At 40.3% G+C, this 12,202-nt stretch overlaps 1 protein-coding gene across 2 annotated transcripts; it reads right to left on the bottom strand.

Annotated features, from left to right (window-relative positions):
• Positions 1-7,962: 7,962 nt before the first annotated feature.
• Positions 7,963-9,882, bottom strand: LOC147631515 (small ribosomal subunit protein eS27y-like). 2 transcript variants are annotated; one of them, XM_086808017.1, is made up of 4 exons: positions 9,700-9,882; positions 8,489-8,590; positions 8,371-8,399; positions 7,963-8,308 (listed from the first exon to the last, which is right to left on the bottom strand). In XM_086808017.1, exons 1-4 carry the CDS (start codon positions 9,844-9,846, stop codon positions 8,278-8,280), a joined length of 309 nt encoding a protein of 102 aa, XP_086664143.1. In that variant the 5' UTR covers positions 9,847-9,882; the 3' UTR covers positions 7,963-8,277. The 2 variants fall into 2 exon arrangements, with proteins under 2 accessions (XP_086664143.1, XP_086664142.1); XM_086808016.1 differs by having other exon boundaries at positions 7,963-8,292.
• Positions 9,883-12,202: the final 2,320 nt, after the last annotated feature.

Here is a 12,202-nt window from a genome sequence, read left to right as displayed (position 1 = left end):
CTTGTGAAAAGTAAGTGTTATGGGCTTTTTTCAAAATTGTATTAGTGAAACACAAAAGACTTGCCCAGTAAGGGCAACGGTCACCCTTAGTGGGCAAGCCCCGCTGGTCGCCCTTAATGGGCAAGCTTACCCAAAAAGGGCCAGCCCACCCAAAACAAAATGCGCTCTCTCCCCCCCTCTAAACAAACCACGTTCTCTCTCCCCAACAGGTTTCTTCTCCTCCCCAAAACAAAACGCCTTTTGTTTTCTTTTCCCTCTCCTTAAAAGCAAAACACCTTTTCTTCCCGCCCCCCCCCAAAAGCAAAACGCCTTCTTCTTCACTCTTTCCTCTTAATAGTAGAACACTCTTCCCCTTTATTTAAAAACACTCTCACACACCCTTGGCATCTCTCTCTCAGATATTCGCTACCTCTCTAAATCGTAAAAAGATAGCTCTCTCTCACCAACTCTTTCTTCACTCTCTTTTTTTCCTCTCTCTATACCTTTTTCTCTCCTCTTTTTGTTTAAATTGTTTCTTCTCTTCTTCTTTGTTTGTTCATTCTTTCTCTTCTTTCAAAACCTTGATTTCAATTTAATCTTTTTTTTCTATTTATATATATCCCTCATTTTATATCACCTCTATTTATATCTATTGCTTTTTTGCTCTATTTTTATCTTTTGCTTTCTTATATCACCTCTATTTTTATCTTTTGCTTTCTTATATCACCTCTATTTATATCTATTGCTTTTTTGCTCTATTTTTATCTTTTGCTTTCTTATATCTTTTAGGACTCTTTCTTTCTTGTTCGTTCTCCTTCCGTGTTACTCCTCATGGTGTCTCCCCAATTCCAAAGAGGGACACAAGTATCCTTGATGTTCAGTGATACCAAGGTAGCTACTGGGACCGTTTTGCATATAGATCCCACCGTGGATACTGTCCATGGAATTGCTTTGCCACTTGGTCATGTTGGCGTGTCGATAGAAGATGTTGAAGTGGGAAAAGTTCCTCTTCCTTTTTCTCTCGAAGATGGTGATATCAACAAGTTAAAACAAACCAAAGAATACATCATTGTGTGGCTAGACAGAGATTGTGTAAGTTTTATTTTATCTCTCTCCACCTTTCCAATTATGCTCTTTTTTAGTGATTTTTTTTAGAGCAATATGTCTTGTATATGTCGATGTGTTTAGATTGTTACAAACACATCAAAGGAAAATCCACATCCAAAGCGTGCAAAATGTGTAAAGAGCACACCTCCTAGGCAACAAAGCCAAGAAGTGACAAGTACCAAGAAGAGGAAGAAAGTGCAAGAGCAAGATGATGATTGGAGTCCTCCTCGAAGGAATCCAAGTCGAGTTGCTAAGTCTTATAAGAAAGATGCTTCTTCAAAAACCATTAAAGAAACTAAGGAAGTAGAAGAGGTGGACGAGGGAATTGAAAAAGAAGGCGAGAATGAAGAGGGTCTCAGGGTGACTCTTGCAACTCGCTTGTGATTAGAACTCCTACAAGACAGTCTTAACAGAGTGAAGGTAATTTTTAACCACTTTTATATCAAATCTTACAAAAGGTATCTTTTAGATTACCAAGCATAACGTGTGTGTGCGTGCATTGCACGTGGTGAAATCCACTTCTTTGCCACCTATTCCCTTGTGTGTAGACTTGTGCTGTGTGCCTGACCCCTCTATACAAAGAGTGCAATTCAAGTACAAGAAGCTGGCAAGGGAATTTCATACAAATGGCTATTTTGCAAATAGATGCAGGTTAATTTGCTCCATCTTCTCATCCCATAATTCTGTTAGAGAACTAACTCAAGATGATGTTATTACATGGAATGACATTTGGCGATTGAAAAACGAGGAGTTCGAGAATATGATCAAAGGCACAGAGTGAAAATTCATGAGCAACAAGATGTTGTATGTGTGGGACGGCAATCATCGAGTTGTGGCATGGATGGAAGAGATTAATAAATGTGAGTCTACTTAAAGTGCCTACTTTTTTGAATGCGATCTTTTGCTTTATTCTACATTTTTGGGACGAATTAGATTTGCACTATCTAGCTATAGCTTTCAAGAATGTCGCATCAAGACACCTTGTGTTGATGCTATCCTTATTGAATTCAATGAGGATAGTGAGGGGGAGGTCCTCACAGTGATTTCTCGCTTAAACAGGTAGAGAATATATGTTTTAAGACTCTTTGAAATTAGGAATATTCAACGTACTATGTTTCAATCTTTCATCATAACCTTAAATTTTGTTGCCGTAGGATGAATAAAGTGGGCTATGTTTCTTCTTCCTTTGTGGACAAAGTGTGCCTCATTAGGGCACTTGGGCTTGGCAAACAAAGAAACAATTATGAAGCACACTAGAGAGATGAACAAGGCATGGATGGACAAGCATGCCTCGACACAGAGAAAAAAAAGGGCCGCCCATCTTGGTATAATTGCGAGCTTTCAAAACTTTCCCAAATAGTATTCCAAGTAAATCTTCAATCTTTAGACACTTTCAATATATGATAAACATTTGCATATCATCCACTAATGTTGCAATTCATGTGAATAATAGGATAAGTACCTCGCAGCCACCTGAGATATTGAGCCCCTAGTAGATAGTTTGTCTGCACCACAAGAGTTTGAAGAGAGATGGAGAACGGCATTTTATAAAGATGAAAGAAAGAGGCATGCTACAAGGCGGCTGGTGGTGATTGCGAACCCTACACAAGGGGAAGGTTTCTTTGAAGAGAGATGGAGAACGGCATTTTATAAAGATGAAAGAAAGTGGAGGCATGCTACAAGGCGGCTGGTGGTGATTGCGAACCCTACACAAGGGGAAGGTTTCTTTGAGTAAGAAATCCTACACTATTTCCTCTGTCTATTTTGTAGGCAACAACATTTTATGGTTTTAATGTTGCAATTTAATAATGGTGTTGTGTTGTTGTGTAGACGACTAGTGCAAGTTAATTGGGATGAGAAACCGAATTATTTGACAAAGGATAGGCTATACAGCAGCTTGGCAGCTAGCTCATTGAAAATGACCACAAAGCACAGATTTTAGATATTTTGATTAATGGCAATTTGCAAAGGTTGAAGGATTCACAAATCTCTAAAAGTATGTAATAGTTACTTTTCCTATCTTCTTTATATTTACAAATTACTCTATTTTGTTTGAATAACAATTTCAATGGCAATGCAGCAGATGCAAGTTTATTCAGGGATTGGCTTCAAAGAGAAGTCATATGGCATGAAATTGGAGCGTAGCGTGTAATCATCCTTGTAGAAATATCAAAAAAGTACAAGGTAATTGTTTTTTATTCATTCCTAGATGACCTCGCCGATCTTAAGAGAATGTATTTTGGGAATTTTCTCGAGGAAATGGTGGGATCCCTAAAGAAACAAGGTGTGGTAGCTTCGAACCCTGCTGTCGTCTCAAGGCTACCAAGCGTGCTGTGTTCAGGTGCATAACATTCCGTAAAGCATACTTACTACTTGGTTGTACTCTTATATTTGTAAACTGAACGGATGTAATGATGTGTAGATGGATTTGTAAGTGCCATGCAAAGAGATCTATTGCAGATGTGCCTGCAATCTTAAAAGAATAGCGCAATCCAAAACATGAAAGTACTATGTATACATAGCAGCAACTTCGAGACCTTTGGGATGCAGAGATATACAAGAGATACCCATTGTTCCTTGCAACAAGTGGCAAATTTCCCAAGAGCAAGAAGGAGATATATACTCGGGCTTATAAAGCAAAGGAATCAATCATGGTATAAACTATACAATTAGATATTTCACTTTAATTTAAGTATTGTTTCTTATATCTTTTCGAATGGTGAATTCTATTATGAAGCCTAGAATTCTACATGACAAATCACATGTGCAAGGCAAAGGTAAAGGTCTTATGAAAGATGAAGGGGATGATGAAGATGAAGAGGATGATGATGATGAAGAGGATGATAATGATAAAGGAAAAAGTGCCAAAAAAGGATGCAACAAAGGGAAAGGGAAAAGGAAAGTCACTACAGGAAGAGGACAACTCTGATACCTCTCCATTAGGCAGCCAACCAGTTGTCTTTGACAGGTACTTCAGTCAATGTTCTTTCTCGCCCCCCTAGTTTATGTTCTCATTGTCTATTCAACTCTTAAGGTTTTCAACTTGCACGATCTTCTTTGAGTTTATAGAGAAGTGAATGGCCATACAATACACATTCTTCTAGATCTCGGAAGCTCACACAACTTTGTAAATTACAAACTTGTGCAGAAGTTGGGTCTGGACACAACGCCTAGCGATCATACCTACGAGGTACACCTACCTGCAGGTCGGCAAGTGTGGGATTGAAAGGTGGAGAAGCTACCAATCCGGATTCAGGACTACAACGATGTTCTGGGGTGCTATGTTATGCACCTAGGGCATGTAGACTTACTATTAGGGATTGAGTGGTTTAAGAACCTTAAGGTCCAGATAGATTGGTTTAGTCATTCTCTTTCTTTTGAACATAGGAACACCCAATTTCGCATACAAGGTGATTGTATCCATCCCTCTTAAGGACCTCTTGTAAATACAGTTGATTTTGGAAATATAATGGATTCTTCTTTGTATACTGCTTTCCACTGTGTGTTGATTCCATTTTCTTCATTTCTCGTACTTGTGATGGAAGTTAATGAATTAAGTGTATTTGAAAGAAAAGAATTAAAGAAGTTACTTGACTCGTTTCAAGATATATTTCCAAGGAGCTGCCATCAGGTTTACCACCCGAAAGGGTAGTTGATCATCGTATTGATCTAGTCCTTGGTGCTCAACCTATTAGCATTCCGTCGTATAGGATGAGCCAAGCTGAGGAAGATGAGTTGGCTAAACAACTTGCAGATCCATCCAAGTAAACCACCTTGGGGTGCGCCTGTGTTACTTAGGAGAAAGAAGGATCAAACCTAGAATGTGTGTAAGAGACTGGACAAAGTGACAATCAAGAACTACTATCCTCTCCCTAGATCAGATGACTTGATTGACCGTTTAGTAGAAGCGAAGTATTTCATGAAGATAGATTAACGCACTGGCTACCACCAGATACATATTCATGAAAGGCACGTCAAAGGAACCACCTTTCGAACTAGGTATGGCTATTACGAGGTTCTCGTATTACCTTTTGGGTTGACCAATGCTCCAACCACTTTCCAACAAATGATGAACGATCTTTTTCATGAACATTTGGAAAGTTTGTGGTGGTGTTCCTAGACGATATTTTAGCATACAATTGTACTCTCGAGGATCATGGTAGACACCTCACAATTGTCTTGATTATTTTAAGACAAAATCGATTGTATGCTAAATTTAGTAAATGTGAGTTTTTCATGCAAAAATCATTTACTTGGGACACAAGATCACACGAGATGGGTTGAGCATTGACTATGACCAAGCGTAAAAAGTTTTGGCTTGGCCGATACCGTAGACGGCAAGACAACTTCGTTCTTTTCTTGGTTTTGTTGTTTTTCTTCAAAAATCTGTGCAGAAGTACTCTCAGCTCACACTACCGATGACCGACTTATTGGTCATGGACGTAAGCCGAATCAGCCTATCACTTGGAGAATAAGGATTTGAATACGGCCTTCAGACTTTTGAAAGATAAAGTCAAGGAAGCACCTACCTTAGCACGGCCCACTAGTCGGCCTTATGTTCTTGAGATCGACATGAGTGACTATGCGATCGAGGGTGCTCTATTCTAAGATGGTAGACTTCTTGCTTTTTCAAGAGTCGAAAGCTGGACGACACTCAATCTCGTTGGCCGACCCTTGAAAAGAAGTTTACGCTATCATTTACGCTCTCAAGGTTTGGAGGCATTATTTATATGGCTCCAAGTTTATGGTCTTGACTGATCATCAGTCAATCAAGTATGTGTGTGATGCAGATGATTTGAGAGGACGAAAGGCTAGATGGGCAGAGTTAGTGAGATACATTATCGCAAGGGGTCCATGAACATGTAACGGATGCGCTTAGTCGGATCAGAGAGGTGAATACTTTGTCATTTGTCGAGATTTCCACTAACTTATTTTAGTCATTGAGAGGGCTTTGCAGGACTAATAGTTATGTTGGTCCATATCCAAGATGGGAGCTCATTGATTGACCAAGACTCGATAACTGAGCAACCTACGGTGCAAGCTGCAAGCGGCCAATGGATAATACAGAATGGTTTACTGTTCCATAATGATAAAATTTGTGTTCTACAAGTCCCGAACATTAGGTCCAAGATTCTTAAGGAGTGTCACGATGCCCTTGTTTGCTGGACACCCCGAGGCACACAGGACATTAGCTTTAGTAAGACACTTTCTATTGGCCAAAGATGAAAGGGTATGTAGAAGATTATGTCCTTAAGTGTCAAATTTGTCCATCAAATAAAGTTGAACGCTTTAGGCATGCGGGGTTATTGTATCCTTTGCAAATCCCAGGTAATAAGTGGGAAAGTATTTCCATGGATTTTATTACAGGATTGCCAAGAACACGTCAAGGCCATGATTCTATTTGGGTTGTGGTAGACCACTTGACAAAGATGGCTAGATTTTTACCTACACGGAAGACTGTTACGGCTTCACAGTTAGCAAGACACCTCATCGAACAATTGTTTAAACTGTACGGTTTACCGCAAGACATAGTCAATGATAAGGACTCTAAGTTTGCAAACGACTTTTGGAGGCTTGTTTTTTAGAAGTTAGAAACAACTTTGAATTTGAGTTCCTCATATCATCCTCAATCTGATGGCCAGACTGAAAGGGTGACTCAAACTTTGGAGGACATGCTTCGTTCATATGTCTCCAAAGACAAGGTTCGTGGGAGGATTATCTTTCTATGTTAGAATTTGCATACAGTAGTACTAAGCATACTACAATTATCTTTCTATGTTAGAATTTGTATACAATAGTACTAATCATACAAGTACAAGTTTTAGTCCTTCTATGCTTATGTACAAGTTTCACCCTAGAACACCTGTTACCGTGGGATTTTTTGAACTTCAACATGATATAGCTCATACCTTTTTGCTACAAGTTGTTAAGGAATCTATTAGAATCGCTCAAGCCAGAGACAGATTTTGTTCTAATAGGCGACATTCACCAAGAGAGTTCTCTGAAAGAACAACGATGTATTAGCGAGTTCCGAAAGATTCCAAGCCTTTTAAGACAACCCGGCTTTACCCTGAGTTTTTACTGAATTCAGGAGTAAGCTCTTAGAGGAAGGGGAGTATGTCATGTGCACAAAGAGTATCTATCGTGTACAGCACGCACGTAAGACTAACTTCGAGGCTTGGGGTAGCTTGGAGCTAGGCAGGCAGATTGGCAAGTTGGGCTAGGGATGGCCTGACGACCCATGTGTGGGTGCCCGGTGACTGGCCAAGAGCCTATAAAACGATGGCCAAGGTCGGTCAATCGGTCGGTCAAAGTCTCGCGAGACTATGCAAGAGCTCTATGGTCAAAAGCCTGGATCTAGTGCAAATATGCACCTGCTTCATGCAACCGAGGCCGACAGCAATCTCGAGGCCCACGAGGGTAGCCTCATGGTGTTATGGGACGTCATGGAATAGAGGCTGGTCGGTACGCCTAGCTGCTCGTACCTCAGTGGGGACAACCAAGACTTGTGTCCACGACTGTCCTAGCTCAATGTCAGGTATTTTAGTCAAGTACTTTATGGCATCTTTGGTGTCACGCCTCCAATAACTGTAGCTGGAGAGAGAGAGAGAGAGAGAGAGAGAGAGAGAGAGAGAGAGAGGGCACCTGGATTTTGGTAGCAGGGAGAATATAGCACTGATATGTACAGCTAGTAAGTTGTGGGGATTAACGAGCCTAGTTCAAATCGTTGTATCTTAGGCAAGAGGGTATCATAAAGAGCAGCAACACAAGAGCATTAAGAGAAAAAGACAAACATAAAATCTTATGCAATAAAGAAGAAAGGCTTGCACTGAAGTCCTTACCACAAGCAAATCATGTAACAAGCAAAAACAACAATGGTACAAATTATTAGTTCATATATTTCAGCTTACATAATATTTTTATACAAAACTCCCTGAGCTGAGCCCACTTAAAAACATATGTCGTCATCATCAAACACTGATACCAGTCAATTAGAATCAGAAGCTTCATCCTCACATAGACACTCATATCCCACCACATAGATTACTGCATCTAATTTTGAGCAAAACCGAAAGAATTTAATCGCCTTTCTTTCTGAAGGAGCACCCTTCTGTTAGGCGAGCTCTTCCTCCAGTTGGTTGGCAAAGAACACTTCCACAATTCCCACACAGCACAACCGTCTTCGAGTGACTAAACACAGTAGTGCTGCAATCGATCACATCTGAAATATAAGAACACTTGTTAAAACAACCCAAAGTCTACAGTCTGCAGATACACACTTACATATTGAAGCAGCCAGAGCACTTCACATCCTGTAAAATTATATTAAGAGTGTTAGTAAATGTAAGAGTAAACCAATGTGCATAACAAACAAGAAAGCTTCACCATATCCTTGCCTCACCATAAAGAAAGAGTTGGGAGATTGCACAAGACGCTTCAACTTGTGCTTTGTTTTCTCCAGCTCAGCTGGAGGATGCAAAAGATCAATATCGTTTGAAAGCACCTGTGAGAACAGTGAGTGCAATAAAAGATCAGCTCTAAAACCAATCACAGAAAAAGAAATACTGAGAACAGAAATAGTAATCACCACCACCACTACTACCACTATAAGCCATAGATCTAGAACAACTCGGTGGGTGCAGTCTTGCATTTTGTTGGGAGCCTTAAATGCTGGCCTTGCTAAAGCACACGGGTTCTGGCTCTTCTCCATATAGCAAGGTAAACCCAGAGCATTAGAGTACAGCAGTCAAAGTGGTCAATTCTGTCTCTAAAAAGTGTTTGATTACAATTTATCCTCCCCTACCACCACTGTAGGATGTTATCTCCCCGCTACATCCTGCTGTGGCTCCTCCTCGGTAAGACACAAGGGCCACCTGACCTTGACAGCATCAAATCCCCCTCTTACTACTGAGGGTTTCTTGCACTAAGCACATCGATCCCTCTCAAAAACTGACACCGTTGGAATCCTGCCCCCAGCTACATGGAGGATGTGATGCAGGTTTGGCACTCCATGTGTTATTCCAGCAACGCAGCCCTTGCTTTCAACAAGGCTCTAAGGCTGGAAAAGCCAACTTCGCCGGTCTCCCGGTGTGCTCACATATTCCTCTACGGTGCTACGTGTCTGTACAGAGTGCATAGTTTCATGTAGGCCCTACCTTACCCTGGTGTCTGTCGCCCATCTCTTGGCCTAACAAGCTGCCCAGTCATCTGTGATTCTGCAAAGAGTTGCTGTGCACTCTGTACAAGTGTGGACACCTGGCACCTTCGTGCAGTCATACACTTTCTCGCAACACAATAATCTCGTCATCAGTTGTATTTCCAACAGCGACATCTGATAAAGCCATCTCAACAAGAGTTGGCCGTCAGATTGAAGTCTTAAGGAATCGATTTCCAGAATTGCACGTGACTTCGCAGAGAACAGACCATGGGCCAAGAAATACAGTTGCTTCTGAATTCAGATGACTGGCTCGTGTACTGTTGCAAAACCGTAAAAAACGGACGGCCAGCAGAACCCTAAACCAAGATCAACGGCTTATAGAAAACCCTAATAGAGGCCCCTCACTAAGGTAAGCCCTAAAAACGCAGAAGAAAGCAGAGGAAGGAGCAGCTTACCATGGTTCCCGATTCGACAGCTGATGATTTTCTTAGTGAAGTCGACAAGTTGAGAAGCAGACGCGCGCTGCACAAAGCGAGAGAGAAAGAAAAGAAGAGCAATGAGGTTTTAGTACCCAAACCCCTAGAGCCATCTTGGCCGTCCATTCGCAACCGGTCCACCTTGACCGTCCACGATGCGGACAAGAGATGGCTATCTCACCACGTTGTCCGCCCTTGTTTGAAGAGATTCCTTCTTTACCCATTGTTTTCACACGAGTTGCATTGGTTACAAAAACACGGTGACTAATAAAAGAAAACCGGAAAACACATTCACAGATATGGCAACTCGTGTCTTTGCCATATTGTGATGTAAAGCAAACCACCTTTGCTAGGAATTGGTCAGCCTCTCTTCTATCAGACCAGCATGGCTGCATCATGTACACTGACAAAGTGTTAGGGAAGAAATCATAGCATTCCATGAAATCAAATCTTTAGAAAGCATCCTCGAGGCTACCACACTTTACATGCATGTTTGTAAGGGCACTTGACATGGCAACATGTAACTCACATCCACAAAACATGATCCAACCATGCAGATACCTCCCTAGAGCTAAAGCTAGGTTAGTGGTACACATGCCGAAAGAAAGGGTGGCAAAGATACTTTTATTTGGGAACACACATGCTTTCAGCATTTTATTAATGAGTAGCCTCACCTGTCTTCGACGGGTAAGGGTTAGGGACAATTTCACTCAAATGCTCAAACAAAGCTTCTCCATCATCCACGAATTGGAATGTGAATATTTTCCCTTTTCATATTGGGCCACATATCTCACTATCGTCTTCTCATCAATCTCATAACAACCTTACCATGCAATGCCAATGTCCCGCCAAAGCTCACTTTGGGACACAAATGATGGGTATTATAACATCAATGATCGCAACTTGACTTACATCACCAAGTCTTAAACAAATTATGCAACGTCTTCACTCTAGTGTAGGAAAACTACTAACTTGTTGGGTTCATCCCAAGATGATAAGTTGGACAAAGGCACAAATCCACTCCATTTCAATAGGTAATCCAATCGCTCTCGTAGTTTCATCATCATCACATCTCTCTCTCTCTCTCTCTCTCTCTCTCTCTCTCTCTCTCTCTCTCTCTCTCTCTCTCTCTCTCTCTCTCAAAACTTTAAAAAATTGTAAATGACCAAAACAATAATTCGAAACATGAATGAACATTATACTCAAAAAAGAATACATTTGAAAACTATACGAAAATGTGGTGCCCAAAATTCTTTACATACAAAAGTCCTTATAAGCTATATAGTGGTCACCAAAAAATCTCATAAATATAATAGACTATACTAAAATGTGGTAACCAAAATGTTTCACATAATACGAAGGTCATCATAAGGACCACTAAAAAAACTCATATACAATGACCCTAAACTAGAAGATATAATATATCTAAGTAGTATCAAATGGTGCCACAGAATCTTGGTGTGTTGCAGACATAGAGCCTCTTTCATCAAACAAGCAACGTCTACGTGTTGTTCTATGTATTGTGCGAGACGACGCCTATACTCAAAACTACGAGCTATGTTCTTAAATTGACATGTACCTAGGTAATACATAAAAACCCATTAAAAACTTTGGATTTTTGAGATAAAAGAGCTTTACAATCATACAATCATAATATTTAACATACCTTGGTCAATAGATGACATACTTTCATGGATAGGTGTATGGGTAGGCCTCAAAAAGCTATACATATAGTCATCATTATGACCATGCGCTATAGCTTGCCAATCTAGTAGGCTCTTGATAGCCTAAGTAAGACATAGTGATGCAATTTGGATTGCAAGGGGGCCTGCAATCCTGTGAAGATGTACCTTATAAAACTTGAGTGGAATGTATTTTTCATCGAAGAACAAATCACGTACAGAGAGTTTCAATATAACATATCCACATCATGAATGAACCTGTTACGAAAAGAAATCCCTTATACTCTCTTATGCATGAACCAAACAACGCCCTCTTCTTCACAAAGAATAATTAGCAACAAAAGATTAGAATACGTACCCGCAAAGACTTGCCATCTGGAGGAGATCAACCAATAACTGAGCACAGATAGGAGCTCTCCATTGAAAGGGATATGTATATTTTCTTAGGTAAATAACTTTAGTGTTTTGTTAAAAACACATAAGATAAATGCTAAGCACATGCACAATTGTGTACCTTCTTCAAGTTGAGCAACAAAGTCGATGACAAACATAAAGGATCATGTCATCCTAATCCCATTTAAAGTATATACGTGTCAATGTGTATGCAAAGGTCAAAATAAAATCTTTGTAAGTCCATAAAATCTCTCAAAGTTAATCTGCATTACACATATAGTACCCATAAGAACTTTGATTATATGGGTGATGATGATCATGGTGATCATTCTTGGGATACATGTGGTGAGTTATGGCATGACAAGATTGGATCCTTGGAGGATGTATATCGAGCATGCATGGTTTAT

The sequence above is a fragment of the Cibotium barometz genome, chromosome 14 (assembly GCF_041138505.1).
Source record: "Cibotium barometz isolate CiBa-2024 chromosome 14, ASM4113850v1, whole genome shotgun sequence".
Classification (NCBI taxonomy): Eukaryota; Viridiplantae; Streptophyta; class Polypodiopsida; order Cyatheales; family Cibotiaceae; genus Cibotium; species Cibotium barometz.
Note: the sequence above shows the minus strand (reverse complement) of the source record. Positions and strands in the feature narration are given on the sequence as shown.